This window comes from Diadema antillarum, unplaced genomic scaffold (genome assembly GCF_040938485.1).
Source record: "Diadema antillarum isolate AM-2024a unplaced genomic scaffold, OU_Dant_1.0 seq00000589_RagTag, whole genome shotgun sequence".
NCBI lineage: Eukaryota > Metazoa > Echinodermata > Echinoidea > Diadematoida > Diadematidae > Diadema > Diadema antillarum.
This window is the reverse complement of record NW_027271521.1, coordinates 378914-397589: the sequence shown is the minus strand read 5'-3', so window position 1 is coordinate 397589 and position 18676 is coordinate 378914. Positions and strand designations below refer to the sequence as shown.

The 18676-nt window shown below is 39.3% G+C and overlaps 1 protein-coding gene across 1 annotated transcript in view; it reads right to left on the bottom strand.

Moving 5' to 3' along the window:
• The window catches only part of LOC139735633 (exocyst complex component 3-like), a 28046-nt gene extending 17687 nt beyond the window's left edge, over positions 1–10359 (bottom strand). The window contains exons 1-8 of the mRNA XM_071646382.1: positions 10355–10359; positions 9580–9670; positions 8628–8734; positions 6914–6995; positions 5542–5580; positions 4868–4977; positions 1236–1349; positions 114–219 (exon numbers count right to left, since the gene is read on the bottom strand). Of these exons, the coding sequence (XP_071502483.1) occupies positions 114–219; positions 1236–1349; positions 4868–4977; positions 5542–5580; positions 6914–6995; positions 8628–8734; positions 9580–9670; positions 10355–10359 (654 nt within the window). The remainder of the gene's footprint in view (positions 1–113; positions 220–1235; positions 1350–4867; positions 4978–5541; positions 5581–6913; positions 6996–8627; positions 8735–9579; positions 9671–10354) is intronic.
• Positions 10360–18676: the final 8317 nt, after the last annotated feature.

Below are 18676 nucleotides of genomic sequence, written 5' to 3'. Positions count from 1 at the left end.
CCGTAAATGGTGCTACAAAAATGTCAGAACTATGACTTTGTTAACCTGTTGCTTCCGAGCTTGCTCAAATTCCCATAGGCAGCGGGTTAAGTGTATCGACTGAGGGAACATACCTTCACAACACGCAAGTCTTCCACCATGTATTGCCGAATCAACTCTAGGTGGCGCACTAGCCACATTCGCTCCATCATACGGTCCTCCATCTGGCTCCCTTCAACTCTGCAGTAAGAACATTTTTGGAAAATGACATCATAAGGGGATTCCTCTCTATGTACAAGTCGGCCTTGAGATGGCAAAACAACGAATCTACATCCAACCTCATTTCCAGTATAAATCGAGCTTGAAATTTTGCAAACCTACAGCTCTCTTTCTGTTTTTCGTTCAACAGTTCATATCTTACCCTACAAGGACCAACAGTATCAGTAATACAGTGCAGGTAAATTGATTTTACTAGACCCTTACATGTGTATTTCTAGAATAATTTGCATTTAATAAAAACATACGTTGTTTTGCCGTAGCAAAATAACTTTAAGTCTCGATCACTGGCGCGCATATAATGTATTACAATGTCAGTATGCGCGTGCAGCCTACATGTGTATTACTGCCTAAACATGTAGATGGTAAAACAACATACAATAGTATCGCATGTACACGTAGATACAATGTACGTTGTTTTGCCAAGTCCATGCCCGATGTGGGTTGAGCAGGGGCAAGCATATCGCTTCTTATGTTGTTTTGCCAACAAAATTTGAACAATTCCCACTGGGAGGGAGCATCATATCTCAGTAACGGAATGGGTTCTGATTTCAAGATTTGGGCAAGAGTTATATTATACTAAAATAAGCTGAAATATGTAACTAAATCAATTTTCATGAATTTTCTACATGCGTTGTTTTGCCATCTCAAGGCCGTAGTAAGTACAAACACAGAACCTTTCACTGACTGACATGTTTTGTCATGATAAAGGCACCCCCTGTGAAGCATTGTTTAGTTTAGCAGGTCCATCTGAGTACATTTAATCCTGTAAGGGCCAGAACCCACCCCCTCAATGTTTTGCGCTATAATTCTGTAACGCGAGAAGGCCTTGTTGCGTGTGAACATAGCCCGCAGTACAGAGCTGCTCTTCCCACCATCAATGACAGCATTACTGTGTGAAGATGACAAAGGATTGGCATCAATGGAATCATGAAACTAATCTGACTAAAGTTGCTCTGATAGTCCTCTGCTCTACTCACTTGACCTGGATGACCTTGCAGAGTTCATCTTGACACCTCTGGCGCCAGTTCTTGGGCCTCGCCGGGGCTTTGAAGCCTGCCATCTTCTCCCTGTCGGACATTTTCTTGTCGATCCTGCATCACCAAGTTAAACAAAAGGCATGTGACACATATTAAAGGGTGTGTACAGTTCTGGTCGAGGTGAGAATTTAGCTTTTAATGTTTTGTGAGATATTCAGAAACCACTCTATGAGACGTCAAAGAGCATGCAATTCTAAGGGGTATCAAAAGTTTATTTGATGAAAATCGGTTTTGAACTGGCTGAGATATCCAAAAACAAGGCGAAACAAAGAGATCCTTATAAAAGGTGTGGCCTGTAGTCTTTAATTATTATCACTTTTTGGGATATCTCAGCCATTTGAAAACCCATTTTCATCAAACAAATGCTGAATTCTTCTTAAAATTACATGGTCTTTCATATTTTGTAAGAGGTTTCTCATTATCTCACTTAGGAATGTTCAAAACAAAATACTTAAACAAAGAACTCTGCAAAAATCTACTAAACAACTTTGTGTTCTTGAGAACTCAGGGACAGAGTGTTTGTGTTTTTTTTTTTAATTACATAAGACTCACAAATCACTGGATGGTTGGATACTAATTGTCATACTTCGATACTCTCTTGTTATCCACTTCCTCTCTTATTTGACCTTAGCTGAATGATATGTATGGATCCAGATCTGTTGATATCACAACAACTCAGCCCTTGCACCTCCTACAACTCCCCCTTCTCTGGAACAACCTCCCTACTCATAGTCAGTCCTCTACCTCCATTGACATTTTCAAACTAGAAATGTCGCTACGGCGACTGGTATGCCTCCGCCATAATGCATGGTTCTCCTAATAGGTCTATAGTACAATGTCTTGACAATGTGTGATGACAGTTTCACATAATTGGCAAAATATTGAAACGGCAGGTTTGTCACAAATGTGCTGAATGTTCACTTTCCTTGAACTAGGTTTAATTGGATGAATGACTAAGTTGTCAGAGTGCAGGTATTTGGGACTTTGAGGATCTTTCCTTGAATTCTGACCCTTTTATAAGTTTATGCATTGAGTAATTTACAAGGTACGTGTATGGAGAAAAAGTTTAATTTCAGTATTAAATGGTAAAATATTAGTTTCTAAACCTGGCCTTTGACCCTTGACCTTTGACCTTCAAGTTCTAAAGAGAATCACTGTTAGGTAGAATATGCATAAGTATGTAATAAGTTTTATGATCATACCTTGAGTTATTTTCGAGATATGGAGGAAGAAGTGAATTTAGCACTTGCACTTGACCCTTGACCTTTCGGCAAGAAACTTCTCACAGAATATCTATTGGGTAATACATGTATATTTCAAGTTTCAAGAAAAATCCTGCAGGCATTGCATAAATGTGAGGGAAGTATTGACATTTTGACCCCTTGACCTTTGACCCGTGACCCTAAATTCCCTAGATAATCACCGCCAGTCAGTACATGCATATGTACTAAGTTCCATGAAGATACCATGATTCATTTGCGAGATATGGAGAAAAATGTACAATTTCAACATTTTGATTTGACCTTTGACCCTTGACCTTTACCCTCATGAACCGAAACTCTTTCTGGAGAATCTTTATTTGGTAGTACATATATACACTAAGTTTAAAGAAAATACCTTCAGGAATTGCATGGATATGGGGGAAATAGTGAAATTTTGGGCATTTGAACGTGACCTTTGACCATGAGCATGTGCACATAAAAGTTGATAAAGGCATAACTTTGCCCACTCATACATACACATGCCAAGTTTCATTAGGATACCTCAAACGGCTTTTAGTTATGCTGTCCACAAAATTGATTACGGACGGACGGACACCCCGAAAACATAATGCCTCCGGCACCATTTCGTGGTGGAGGCATTAAAAAAAAGAAACACCACCAAAACAAACAAACAAACAAACAAACAAACAAACTCAAAACCTATTTATTTCAAAAGAAGCAATGATTATGTAAGTGTGGACTATTTGAACTCATAGCCGATTTATATGTTTGTTCTCTATTGTTAATTGTAAAGCGCTTAGAAACATTTTCGTCATGAGCACTATACAAGATATTCCTCCTTATCACTATTATCAACGCCTCAGGCTGTTTTTCTGTGAATTTTAGCAATGTAGACTCAAACATTTACAAAGTTATGGCGGGCACAGGAGAATAATCTATCAAAAACACATGAGCAAGATAGATTCAACAATTATATACAACGAATGTCACTGTTGTAGCAATTCATATTATTTGTAGCAACAGATGACATGTTCACATTAAGTATGGCATCATGTAAATTTCATGAGAAGAGGGGTTTGTACCAAAAAAGTGAGAGCATGGTAGATTTGGATTTTCTCATCAAATGCCGTCTTCTTTTTGTGCCTGTGTTTCAACTGTCTGTTAGGCAACTACAAGTCGGGTTGTACAACATTAATGACAACAATGTTGCACATGCAGTCATGAGGGATAAGTCTCGGAACTGCAGAACAATCTATGATTTCCATTTCATGCTATGAGATGACATGTTCAGTGGAGGTAACCGCATATATCAGTGTGCGTGCACACACACACTTCACACGTACAACATGCAGTGCTAGCTGGAGTGCACTGAAGAAAATGATTATGTGTATACAAGACAGTTTTTGGCGCATCAAGCTTTACAATCTCGGAAGATGATAGCACAGGCGAAGTAAAGCTTTACCGAAGGCATTTTGCTTTACCTCGCTCTAGCAGGTTTGATTGACTATGTTTTTCTTTGTTTGGAAGTCACAAAATTTATCTCGTTATAGCAGTTATTTCGTTATAGCCGATCTCGCTATAAGAGTAGCATTTTACATAGACTTGTGTGGAAGGAAATTTGGGACCGAGAAAATTTCCTCGTTATAACCGATATCTCGTTATAGCAGTGTTCGTTATACCGAGTTTCTCCTGTATTAATAGCGAGTCTAATATTTTTTATTTTATTTATTTATTTATTTTTTTTGCAACTTGGGACTTCCTGATAATTCCGTGAGTGGATAAATTCACAATCCTGGAGTATGGTAATGGACAGAGAAATGTAAGCGAGCATGTCACATTCATGTTGGCATCAGAGTCAATATTTTAGCATGTTATGCATGAGCAATGCGACTGGTAAAATCCAAACGCATAGCCATGCGTCTGGTAAAATGCGAACACATGGCTCCCGTCTTGTATAGTGTATACGTAGTAGGTGTACCGGACGCTTGATGGGGAATATGACTGTATTTCATGAATTTACGGGCCCAATTTATAACACAAATGATGCACAGGCCTATTTTGTGGATCAGTGAGAATTGGATGCTCTCGTTTCACTTTGGAACAGTCTAAAACCCACTTGCTACGCTCATAGGTTTAAACAGATGCAAAGTTAAACTCGCGCATCCAAATCTCACCAATCCACTCTGTCCTATGCATCATTTGTACATTGTTACAGCTGTGAAGAGCACCAGACTCACAAAATTCTGTAAGTCCATTATGTACATGTATTAAAATCCCATGAAACATAAAGCATATATGCAGTATCATGGATACATTTCTGTTGAGTTTTGAGTCAGTTGGAATCCTCACCTCTCCTCTCTCTCAATGATGCGGAGACAATTTACGACAAGTTGCGGCTGCCTGTGGGCGATCAGCAACACCCTCTGCAACACCAGTCTGATCTGCTTGAACAACATGTCCTGCAACACGTGCAACATGTACAAGGCAACACAATATGTGAGATCCATGATTCGGTGGGGAAAACTTCACTCTCTACATGGGAGGAAGGTCTATCCTGCCACATTAAAAGATTGAGGTTTCTCGGTTCCCGTAACAAACAACTGGAAGCACAAGGCTAACCCATGGATATCTCTAGGCTTACCCTCGGCTGTTAGGAGCTAAATCCCAATCTAAGTTCCAACACGGGGAAGTGATTCAGCGTGGCCCTGGGTACAGTACACGTGTATGTACAGTCACATGTATATAATCATCAATGAAGCCCTATTTTCAGGTGTTATGTACTATTCCGTTTATTTTTATCATCAAAAACAATAATTTTACACTCCATGAGCTGCTGTCATCGCCTGTGTCGTCTCTGTTCATGTTCTTTTTCCACCTATTCTATATTTCACTGCATTATCACACAGCACAAACTTACTTTTATATTACATGTAGATAGGAGAAAGATAATGTTACAGCCATAATATACATTTAACAGTGATGGAACTGGCAATATTATGTAAATGCAATCCAATGTCACTTACCGATAGTTTTTCTACATCAGCAAAGTATTTTTGCAGAAGCTGTGGGATCAAAGAGAAAAATATTTGAAAACAAGGAAAAGTAGAAATTACGCGGTGCGTATATGTCCCCGCCGGAAGTAGCATTTTGTAACAAAATGTGCAATATAGGTAAAAAATCAAGGTCAAAGGTCAAAGAAGTCAAAGGTCAAAATTCTGTGTACAAGTTTTGAAGCCCTCACCTAGTGCCATCACATAAAGCAAATGAAATCGAAATTGGGTTAGAAATGGCGAAGGAGTAGCATTTTGTAGCCAATGTACAATATAGGTCAAAAATCAAGGTCAAAGGTCAAAGAAGACAAAGGTCAAAATTCTGTGTAGAAGTTTTGAAGCCCTCACCTAGTGCTATCACATAAAGCAAACGGAATCGAAATCGGGTCAGAAATGGCGAAGGAGTAGCATTTTGTAGCAAAATGCACGATATAGGTAAAAAATCAAGGTCAAAGGTCAAAGAAGTCAAAGGTCAAAATTCTGTGTACAAGTTTTGAAGCCCTCAACTAGTGCCATCATATAAAGCAAGCGGAATCGAAATTGGGTTAGAAATGGCGAAGGAGTAGCATTTTGAAGCAAAATGTACAATATAGGTCAAAAATCAAGGTCAAAGGTCAAAGAAGTCAAAGGTCAAAATTCTGTGTAGAAGTTTTGAAGCCCTCACCTACTAACTGTAGTGCCATCACATAAAGCAAACGGAATCGAAATCGGGTTAGAAATGGCGAAGGAGTAGCATTTTGTAGCAAAATGTACAATATAGGTCAAAGGTCAAGGTCAAAGGTCACAACTGAAATCTGTGTAGAAGTTTTAAAGCTCCCATGTAGTGCTATCATATAAAGCAAACAGAATCAAAATTGGCTCATAAATGACAGAGAAGTAGCAAATTGAACATTTTGATCACACACGGACGCACACACGGACGGACGGACGCACGGACGGACGCACAGACACACACACGTACGGAGCCCGTTTCATAGTCCCCTGCTCGAACTTGTTCGGCGGGGACAAAAAGTAGGTTATGAACCTCCCTATACATAAAATAGAATGCTAATAATTGCATTTATACTCCTGTTTAATATCACTCATTCATCAACTTTAAGAGACACCGATACAAGAAGGCTGTTTCTGTTTAAAGACACTCTAATTTCATATTAGTTGCCACTGAGATGACATAAGGTAGAAATGTCATTCCAAGCAAGTATAAAGAGAATTTCATTTACACCGTATCTTCAAGCAAACAAATCCAAACAAACAAGCAATAAAAAAACTTAACGGACATAAAACGTTCACAAACAAACACAAGAACAAGAGAAATCACAATAAAACACAACAAACCAGAACTTACGTGGTTGTCCATGGGGTTATCTGACGGCTGTTTGTGGAGTTCGTACAGGAGGTCATCTCGGGAACTCTCCAGTTCCATTAGGCTGAATGGGGTTGAATACAAAGAAAGGGTCACTAAGCTGCTCTTTGAGAATTATGGGTTTCAGGGACAAACACTGTACTAGGGCTTTCTGTAGCTCAGTCGGTAGAGCACCGGGCTAGCACTCCCGAGGTCTCGGGTTTGAATCCTGATGGAATCCCATTTTCTTTGCTCAGTTTTCCACTAATAAGCTGCTATAATTAGTGACATTCAGAAGGTGCTCCTTAACTTCAAGGATGAGCTAACATTGAGGATAAGCTCATAGTGAAGTATGGGGCACCAAGTGTTGCATGGTCTCTTTCATCATGAAATGACAATTTTGTGACAAAATTGCTTTTCGTTGACAAACTTGACGTCACTTGACAACGAAAAACCAATTTCATCACGAAATTGTCATTTCATGACCGATGACCGATTTTGAGACAAAAGAGACCATGCAACACTTGGCACCTCATACTTAAGTATGAGCTTATTCTCAAAGTTAAGGATCATCATCTGAACATAATTATTACCATGATAATTGTCCACACAGCCCTTCTGAAAGGAATGCCAGATACAACTGTACAAACGAGGTACTGTATGATCCCTGTATAGTGTATCGTTCAGCATGTATGCCAGCATCCTGGTTGTATGTGCAGCCTATTGGCATATATATATATGCATGCTAAACTTTATAATTGCTATAGTAGTCTTTAATCAGTGCACAAAGATATGAGGCAGAGACTATTAAGGGCTCCATTATGTGTTCCTTTGCCACAAAGGAAGCATCAATGCTTGAAATATATATGCAACCAGCAACCACACAAACGGCTCTGAAGCAAACCTCAGGATTGACAGCATTTTGTTGCCAATGGACTTGAATCTGGGTCCTCTACATTAAGAGTTATGCATTCCTGTCCACTGAGCCTCTCAAGCAGGTGATAATTTCTTTGGGCATAGCGTCATACTGTATTCCACTTTACAACTTCATGTGAAGTGCAACGAATACAAGTCTTTCAAATCACACTTAATCACTTCAGAATTAGTCATCACTACTTCCCCTGCCACATGAAGCAACACCTCAGCAAGGCATAGAAAATAAAACAAATAAAAGCATGCAGATGTGCACAAATACAAATAAATACACATCTAAGTGTTCCAAAGACCTACTTATCTTGTTTGCCCTGAAAGGCACCAAATGTCATTTTTCACACATAAATGAATAAAAAATGTGCAAATAACTGCTGAATACATATCACAGACAAATAGATAGTTAGTTAGATAGACAGATAATTAGATGGATAGATGGATAGATAGATAGATAAAGATACTATATACACCGAATATTTCGTGAGGTCTTTATTTTCGCGAATTGGTGAGTCAGGTGCTATTCGCGAAATTAAAAACACACGAAATACTGACTCTGATCCCGATATAAATGAGACGTACGCGTGTACTCTTCTCCGTTCAGTACAGGACTCCACGATCGCGAATTTAACCACTCCTGAAATCATTGGGAATTCCCGATTCGCGAAAATTTAGACTCGCGAAATATACGGTGTATAAAGTATATAAAAGTAAATGATTTAAAATGAATGAACGAATAAGTGAATCTATAAAAGACTGAAAACTTTAAACAGGAGGGAAGTTTTAATACCCTTTGTGTGCATGCAGCAGTTTCTCATCCTGAATGTACATCTCGGTCTTCTTCACATTCTCAGGGACAGTGAAGATGTGCTTCAAGTTTTCCACAGCTGCTGCAAGCTGGATGAGATCAAAGAAAACAAAAATAATGAATAAAAATACAAAATCACGACTCAATAATGAGACAGACGCAGAATAGTCACTTTCGAACAAGTACAAACACAAAATTACAGTCTTAAAAAACAAATTTCTGCAACACATTGCAAAAATCATTCATTCTTGTGTGTGAGGGAAAAAAATAATTCTCTTATTCTCACATGAATTGTGGTGCAAAGAAATTATTTCACAAGCGGTTTACAATTATCTCACAAAAGGTTAAAATCTCAGTCCCCCATCTCAATCAAAACTATACCATCCCTTTAACCTGTTGAGGATGGTTTGATTTTGCTATAACACGCATTTCCCATAGAAGCTTGCCTGAGCATACTCGGGACTCATCCTCAACAGTTAAAGACAGTCTGTGGGCGAGCATGATTTTTTGGCTATGTTTTTCTTTGTTTGGAAGTCACAAAATTTATCTCGTTATAGCAGTTATTTCGTTACAGCTGATCTCGCTATAAGAGTAGCATTTTACATAGACTTGTGTGGAAGGGAAATTGGGACCGGGAAAATTTCCTCGTAATAGCGGATATCTCGTTATAGCAGTGTTCGTTATACCGAGTTTCCCCTGTATTTCAATTTTCAGTAAAAAAAAAAAAAAATCAAACCACAAGGGCAATAGTTAATCTACCCACTTTTGATGAAGTAAACTTTTTATTTCATGAAAACCGATTGTTAGGTTTTTGGTTAGGCTCAAATCTAATAGAATGCAATAGCGCCCTCATGGTTCTCAGCTGATGACATCAGAACAATGGATGACAACGGTAGGCATTTATACAGGAGGAAGAAAGGAGAGTACAACGTACCTGACTGTGTTGACTCGCTACTTCCTTGACATCTCCGAGGGTGGAGGTCAGCTCAGCGCATTCTCGATACCTAATGTCCACCTCTTTGACCCTGCAGTGAGGGATATTGGATGGGGGTTGGGAAGATATGGGGGAAAAAGATAGCAGACAGAATGTCTTATATGTGACCGTGCATCACAAAACCAACAGAAAGTCGCACCCATTGATTTTACGTGAGGACTCAAAAAAGGTGAAATGGGTTAACCACGTCAATCCTGAGTTTTTCATATTTTCTAACAGAGCTATCCTTCTTCTACACTATTCTTTAGTTTGGGATCATAACATGAATGGAAAAGTGTGTTTTCAGCAATTTTTCTACAACCCCTTTTTTTGGGGGGGGGGGGGAAGCAGAATGATCAGGTATGTTTTTATTAGAGGTCCCTTTTCATTTCTTGAAATTCTTTGCACACTCTTCACTTTCAAGTCTAATAACTTTTGAAATGATAATGCTACTGCTTTGAAAGTTGGCATCAATCCTGAACAGAATGTGTTTATGGAAAATGCTCTATTACAGCTTAATCTAGTAATCCCTTCATTATTGTTGCTCCAGTGGTGTGTATCCTGTTTTTTGACCCATTCTAAGCACAGTTAGCATGGCTTGGTAAAGATTAGCGCTTGAATAGACCTTGTACTTCAGAGGCTCTTTTCTCAGTTCACACTTTTCCAGAGTGTGTGCTTTCTTTCCAGTATTTAGATACCACGGTAGGTTAAGGGAGTCCTTTGAATTGAGTTTTACATCATTTTAAAGCTTAGAGTCTACTCTTTCAGAATCTACCCTTACTTAAAAATCCATGTCTGACAACTTTTTGTTGGTTTTGTGATGCAGGGTCACATTTTACATATCACCTAAATACATCCTTGTCATTTGATTGGTTGTTTGATATTAATCATTTGTCCCATTTTACTATTATATCATCATTTATGCAAACTTGGCTCCATTTACCTTGCAATCTTGGATCCCTACAATTTGCTCTATTTCAATGCATGCTGATAGCCCAGCACACTATGAATGCAAGGTGCTTGAATTTGCAGTGTGCATGCGATCGAGCATATTACTGAACAGCGTGCTAGTGTATAGCGCTCAGTGAGCACTACAATGTAGCTCTTTCAATCTCAGATCTCGCACGTTCTCATTTGTTGCCAAATTCATTAAAAAAAAATCAAATGACAAAGATCTATTTTTAGGTGTTATATACGTAGAACAAATAATAAATGTTTGTCGTTCGTGCAAGGGACAGAATATTTCACTTGTTGAATGATGAAATCATTGATCCATCTAACTCAGCCTCGTTGAATGGATCATTTCATCTGTTACCTCATAAAAAATTCTGTCCATTATTGCACACTCAAACAACATTCATTATTTCTATATTACCTGTATACAACACCTGGTAGACAGAATGTAGATATCCGACTGGCAATTTGCCTAATGTGACATGTAATTAAAAGTACCATTGTACACTATTGCTCTCATCCATACAATTTTGTTTGAGCAAAAATGGATATCCTATGGCTGACATCACCCATTTCCATCGACTCTTGTGTTAAAATCATAGTTTCAGTTCCACAAATGCATGCACAGTGCATACTCTTCAAGACTGCAGCAGCAACTTCAACAGAAGAATTATACTAATGTATCTAGTGTATGCATGACATCACTTTGACCATATTTATATACATTGTACTCTCCTGTTCTGAAGTTTAAATGAAGTCATTTGGGCAAGTAGCAGAAGATTGATATTTATGTTAGCTATAGATAAATCCAAGCTAATAGTAAGTTTGATTTGTGCTGATATGTGAATGAAGAGAATGGAATTGTACCAACGCCAGAATCACATGCAGTTTGAAAACTTTGTAATATCCATGAACAGTTAAATCTCAGCTTGTTCAGTATTGTGTATATCAAATAATACCATGATTTGATAATGATTCATATCCAGAAAGGTCAAATTGTTTTTGTTTGTTTTTTACCTTTTTAACTCATTTTATTTTCTCACCATGTTCTGATCTCCCGAATACCAGTGAGGGCGCTATGCAGCTGCGTAAGTCCTGTTCTGACTCCATCCAGCTGTGACTGCATGGCCGTCTTCAGGCGGGCTTCAACTGAAGCCTGCAGGGGGTTGAAATGCAATACATCTTGGTAATAACTGGTGTTTTTTTTCATATATAGGGATCCTGCCGACATTTATTTTTGTATGTGTTTATTATTATTATTGTTATTATTATTGTCATTATTGTCATCAATATTTATCTATTCATTTATTCAGCTAAATAAAAATGGCACTAGCAGTAACATAACATACATTTACATGGAAATAGCAGAGTTGACGTATACCACAAAGTATGAACAGGGAAGCAATACATGGGCTAGGGCTCACAAAAGTAATTATTTTACTGTTGCCCTCAGGTATGCAGAGCCCTAATGTAATGCATTCCCATACACATACAATAGACAAAAATCTAGCACTATTCATGGTTTACTGTATCCTGCAACAGGAACATTGATCCCAACTACAAGGCAATGTGTAGTGATGCTTCTAGGATCATGTGACATCCCGGTCAACATTAAATACCGATGGATTAGATGTGCTGCATTTCGCAGTGCTTTTATTTTCGCGAATTTCACAAGTTGAGTTATATTCCCAAATAAATATCCGACTCCAGGATCACGAATACCCTGTATGTCACAAACTAAGATGGGAAATCATCGGGTTTACGACTGAAATGAGAGATGCCTCTTTCTTATTCCATCACTGCAAATTAGACAGAAACCCTGCCTAGAGTCCCTGTAACTACAATTGTAGGAGGACCTCAGGAGGACCTCCCGAGGACATGCCAGATGAAACCTTTTGGCCCGAATTCACGAAGGTGGTACAATTGAAACCATGGTTTAAACCATGGACAATTTGTATGGAGCGCCAAGTGTCGCAAGGAACTACTGTATTTCATTATGAAATCAGTCATTTCGTCAACGAAATGACCACTTCGTTGATGAAATATTCATCTCATTAACGAAATGTTCATTTCGTTGACGAAATAATCATTTCATTGACGAAAATGTTGTCATTTCGTAACCAAATAGGCCATGCAACACTTGGCGCTCTGTACAAATTGTCCATGGTTTAAACCATGGTTTCTATTGTACCACCTTTGTGAATTTGGGCCTTACAAGTCGTGCCATGTTTTGGAGGACTCTAAATGGGGTAAGAGAAATGGTAGTTTTATTTGACTCTGCCAGGAAACACCTAAAACCTCAAATCACTTACAAGTGTAAGGAGCTGACTCAAAATGCATAGTTTTTGGCTTACTGAAAAAAAAAAAAAAATCATCCTGAGTGACTTTTTACAATACAGTCAAACAAAGAGACTTTTTGTCACCTTTTTCCTGGCTTCTCTCCTCTTGAACTGCTCCACTCTTTCCAACTGATCGGGCCTCTGTAAAGAAAATAAGATGAGCAATGGAACGTAACATTATCAACAAAAATGAGCATTAACAATCACCAATTTTGCTTGATTTCTCTTTTAGAACCATGGACCTAGTAACGAATGTACTTTTACTGAATCCAACCATTTTGAAGTATGAGATCCGCTGCCACCTGATTATGTGCATCATAATGAGTACGTACAGATGTCTTGAAAATGATGATTGCATCCCTTATTCCAGTCTTATTTGGCTGATGTGCCTTTGCAGATGGAAACTTCTTTGAATAAACACCAATGATGGGAAGCAGCAAAGACTAATTTCGTTCATTGGATTGGAAATTATTGATTCATTCGCTATTGGTCACACATATGACCTTGACTTTAATATAGTAAGACATACATATCCTCTTCCCTACTATATAGTATGAGTTCTTACTCTTGACAAATGTGCAGAAAAGGTGTAAATAAATGAGATATAAATCATTGTCACTTAGCAAAAATGTCAGCTTTCTCTTTACAAGTACTTCAGCATTTTGGTAATGAGAATGTCTAAACAGTGATATACTAATATATACCACAACCGCACATGCATTTCCTTTGATTTAAGACAGTTATTATCTTCTGCACATTTACAATTTAATTTAACCCGCTGAGGATGAGTTCGGAGTATGCTCGGGCAGGTGTCTCTGAGAAATGCGTGCTGTAGCAAAATCAGTCTGCCCTCAATGGGTTCATAGATTTTTGAAAGCTGCCGATTGTGTTTTGCTCCATCTTGCAGGCGGTGGAGATCATAAGATCAAAGCAGAGAAGAATGTTCAAAATGTTTTTGTGACAAAGACGGAGACAGAGGTATGCATTTAATTAATGAACACGAAATGATGAATGTCCACGTGAAGCAGACCGCCAGGTCCATGCATATCATATAGATGACGACAGACAACACAGAGAACCACAGGGCAGTTCTACATGTTAAGTATCTTTAAAGCTTGTTACCCTTGATTCGACTGTTTCCATGAATAGACCGCAATACAAAAACAAATTCCCTGCGATTCATGAATAAAAAATGGCGCAAATCAAGTGTTTCGTGTTCCGAAGAGCACAACAGTGGGCTACGTTGCCGGACCCCTGAAATCACTGTCGCAACCCTCCCAAGTCAGCTCGCATAAGCGGTTCAAGATCAACGGGTAAGTAATGGGTAAGTAGGATTGCATAGCAACACTATATAGACTTGTTTCATTCAAACTTTTGAAGTTACTAGTCCGTTTATCTACATTGAATCTGTACAGCGTGTACACCTACAGCCACGATGGCAGCAGTTTCTGAGATAACTTGTGGGTTTACGCGCTATTTATATTTGTAAATTGTATGCCACCCGTGCGTGCCAGAATTTGCGATATTTGCCATGGTTCGGCCGCAACATACAGTGCACTCCCGTTATAACCAACACGGTTATAACGAAATTTCGTTATAACGAAGTAAATCTTCTGGTCCCAAAATTATCATCATTAAAGTCTGTGGTAAAAAATTTGCTTATAACGAACACGGTTATAGCAAAATTTTCATTATAACGAAGTCATTTCCGGGCGCCACAGACAAAGAAAAACTAAAGAAATGTGCTCCGTTATAACGAAATGCGAATTGCTTTCGAAAATACGTAGCGGAACAAGCATTTAAAGTGTCTCTGCATGGGTGAACGCTTCACACCACTCTGTGTTCGCTCTTTGTGTCACATACAGTTTCTGAGGGGAACTTGCGTTTATTATTGTGATATGGTTATCCCATCATACTTCACATAGCTTTCCAGTGTATGATGAGTATTCAGCAAACAGAATACGATATATATACGTGGTTTCCTTGTTATCGTTATATATTGTATTTGTTTGGTTATAACGAAATTTCGTTTTAACGAAAGAAAACTGCCGGTCCCGAGCATTTCGTTATAACGGGAGTGCACCGTATGCGCGTTGAATCTCTCGCACAGCGTGGAGTACATGTATATCGAGTACTGCGCTCTCATAGTGCGATGTATACAGTTTCGTTCATGCGTGGCACCCGTGCTAATCCATTCATAGGTGGTGCACAGCGGTATGTCACGAATTTGAAGCATGGACATGGTCATCTGGTCATGGGATCGAACAATGCCAATGGGCGCAGGCGTTCGAATGATGATCACAGCGCAGGCGTTCAAATCATGCTTGCTATTTTGCTTCCGCAATTATGTAGGCAGTCGAAAAATGGGTAACTTGCTTTACCTCCAACAAGGAGGTTATTTATTGCCGCCGTTGGTTTGTTTGTTTGTCTGTCTGTCTGTTTGCAAAATAACTCAAAACATCACATCATGTCCATCATGAACTGTTTGAATGACATGATGAAACTTACGTTACACTGAAACGGTGATAATGACACAAGGAACAGATGATTAAATTTCGATAACTGCTGGATCCTGGACTGTTTATTATTTTTGAAGGATTATAATTGGCAAATCTAGGGTAAACAAACAAAGGAGTTCATGCTGCATATTGTGACAATGTGACTGTGACGTGACTCTCTGTGAGGCCATGACTCAATGAGGTACACACGTGCAAATGATATGCACACTCAATGATTAGGATTAATTTTTAACTAGGCCTAGGGTTGTAATTTGTATGTTTGTCATTTACTTCACTAGAATTCTAGTGTCTAGATCTAGACCTAGTATCTATATACGAGAATGCTGTAGTCCAACGTTTAGGCCTACTCGTTAGACGTTAGTCATCGGGATGACCTGCGTGCTAGATTTCTAGTCTGCCGCAGTAGTGTCTGCACTGACATGGAAGTCTGTGCGTGGGACTGCTGCGGGCTTATTCATGCACTTCCTGCTATGTTTACCTTTAGCATATTTTCCACCCTCTTCGATGCCGACTCTATGGCGTCGATTTCAGCTTTTCCAAAGTCTTCGCTCAACATCTTAAAATCCTTATCAGTACCGAAATCTGAGAAAAGGGAAGGAGAAACAGCATCGATTTGTGTAACACTGGTGCTGGCACTACCCAGTCCCTGTCCCGGTTTGCGGTTTTTCCCATAGGTTTAACACGCGCCATGCCCCAATCTGTGCCGTCTTTAAAAAAAAACGCTCCCGGTTTTCACTATGGACGGACGCGTTTTTTTTTTTTAAAGACGGCACAGATTGGGGCATGGCACGTGTTAAACCTATGGGAAAAACGTTGGGTTAGGGTTTTTGGTTATGGTTATGGTTAGGGTTAGGGTTAGGGTTGGGGTAAGGGTTAGGGTTGGGGTTAGGGTTAGGGTTAGGGTTAGGGTTAGGGTTAGGGTTAGGGTTTGATGGTTAGGGTTAGGATTAGGATTAGGGTTAGGTTTAGGGATAGGGTCCCCGATAGATATTTAGTTTCCCCAATCACACGCTGGCCGGACTGATATGCACAGATGTATTTATATTTTTCTGGGGGCTGATTTTATGATGACGAAGATGGTCGGAGATTTCCGATGAGATCGAGAGTAGACCACAATTCTTACGAATGGTTTATGCCCGTTGCCAATTTGAAACAGTCATAGGATAGCTAGTATAGAGCTTTTTGATTGAGGAGAAAAATCTCTTTAGGGCTCACACGGGTTAATAAGCCGGTGTTTCATCTGTGGATAAAGTGAGATATATCCTTTCATCCATCAAATTTCCAAGGAGGGTTCTTCAACTCAAACTCTGTCCAAGGGTCCGCAAAGCCAGACTACGAGTTCTTTTTCACTCAAAAAATCATTTTCACTCAAAAACCATTCGCGGTACATGCACCCAATGAAATATAGTCCCTTTAAATTCCATGAGAAAAGCTTTTATCTTCCAACTAAAACGCAGTTTGAAGAGGAATTCATACTCAATATCTGCAGCTATTAAGTTTCTTGCCAAACTGCATTATTGATTTTTAATTATTTTTTCTTCATTAGTTTTAGTCAGTATCTTTGGTACGATTTTGTGATGCATGCGATCAGGGGTATTCCATTATATTTACAGGTGTGAGTCCTAGCTGATGAGTGAGGAGAAAATAATTTTTGGGAATGGGTGAGATTAAAAAAGAAGGAAAACAACGTACATGAAGATAAGAAACATTCGTAAAATCGTGTGTGCGGACTGAACCCCCCCCCCCCGAAAAAAACAGCAATCAAACGACATTCTTGCAGAAAAAAACCCAAAACAAAACGGGAGCTAGGGAGACTATTTTGCCGGGATTAGAGCGATTAAGCTCTATGAAATGAGCAGCCGGGAATAGGCGAGTTCATCCCCCCATAGGCCACATTCACTTGCCAATATGCTCCGCAAATCCCACAATGTCAGATAGCAACTGTGGCCCTTGCAGCCGTGTACCCAGGATGACTGGCCGGTACTCGAGTAAAGGCCTATATAGGGCCTATAATGAGACCCAATCCTGATGTATTTTACATATAGGCTACTAAAACTTTAATAATTTTATTTATTCATTTATTTGTTTTGTTTCAGTAGGGTAGCTCTCTGTCAGTGGCTTAACACTGTTATTCTCAGAGGCCCTACACATATAATAACGTACATCACGAAATACATTGTAGACACATTTACCGGTACCAAGAAAAATAACATAATGCACAATTACGGTACACTTACAACATGGCCAAATAATTGAGCATTGCAAAGGATGGTAGTAGAAAATAAATAAATAACAAAATTTTTATCATGTTCACTGAAAAGTGATATGCTGAGACATACCTAAGAAAAATCAAAATGTCTAGGTTAATAATGACATCCATACAAGATTATAATGAGTATCATTCTCATCATCACCATCATCATCTTTGAATTTCATCTTAGTTATCATCGCATTTCCCCTTTACGCTCGTCATTTTCATAGCATCATCACCATTATTATTATTATTATTATTATTATTATTATTATCATCATCATCATCATCATCATCACTGTCCATCGTCATCATTAGGACCCTAGACATTATCATCACCCTATCGACGTCATCATTCAACGATCCGATTAAACCAGCCATCGTGATCAACTTACTAGTCTTGCAGCCCAGTTAAACGAACAAGGTAATAGGCCTGTACCCGATATCCGAGTATTGGAACTTACGTACAGAGGGGGACCTACCATAATATGCAGGTACTATGCGGATCCGACATCTGGGAGCACCGTGTTCCTTCTGATGCATGCGGGCCCCCGCGAGGCCACGTAAAATGGCCCCGGCCCCTATAATGGCACATTCTATAGGTACCACGCCAAGTGGAAAATTCTATATTGTCACCCTATTGTATACCAAATGGCCACTGCCAGAAAAATAAGGGCTTTTTACACTTGTAAAATTTTGCTTAGCCCCGGACCAACGGTGGGGCTAAGGGGGGGGGGGGGGCCTTAGCCCCACCGTTGGTACGGGACTATCCTTAGCCCACTTTCTGTTTACACTCGTTTTTGCCAAAGTGGGCTAGCCCCACCGATAGTACGGTACTATCTGGCCCTGCAAAATAGCAGGGGTTAGCACCGCAATTGCGGTGCCAAGCAAGTAAGTGTAAACAGAACGAAAAAATAATCCTGGGCTAAGCGACGGAGACGAAGTCCGACCCTCACTGACCAATCAGAAACGAGGTAATCAAGTGCTGCCGGTGC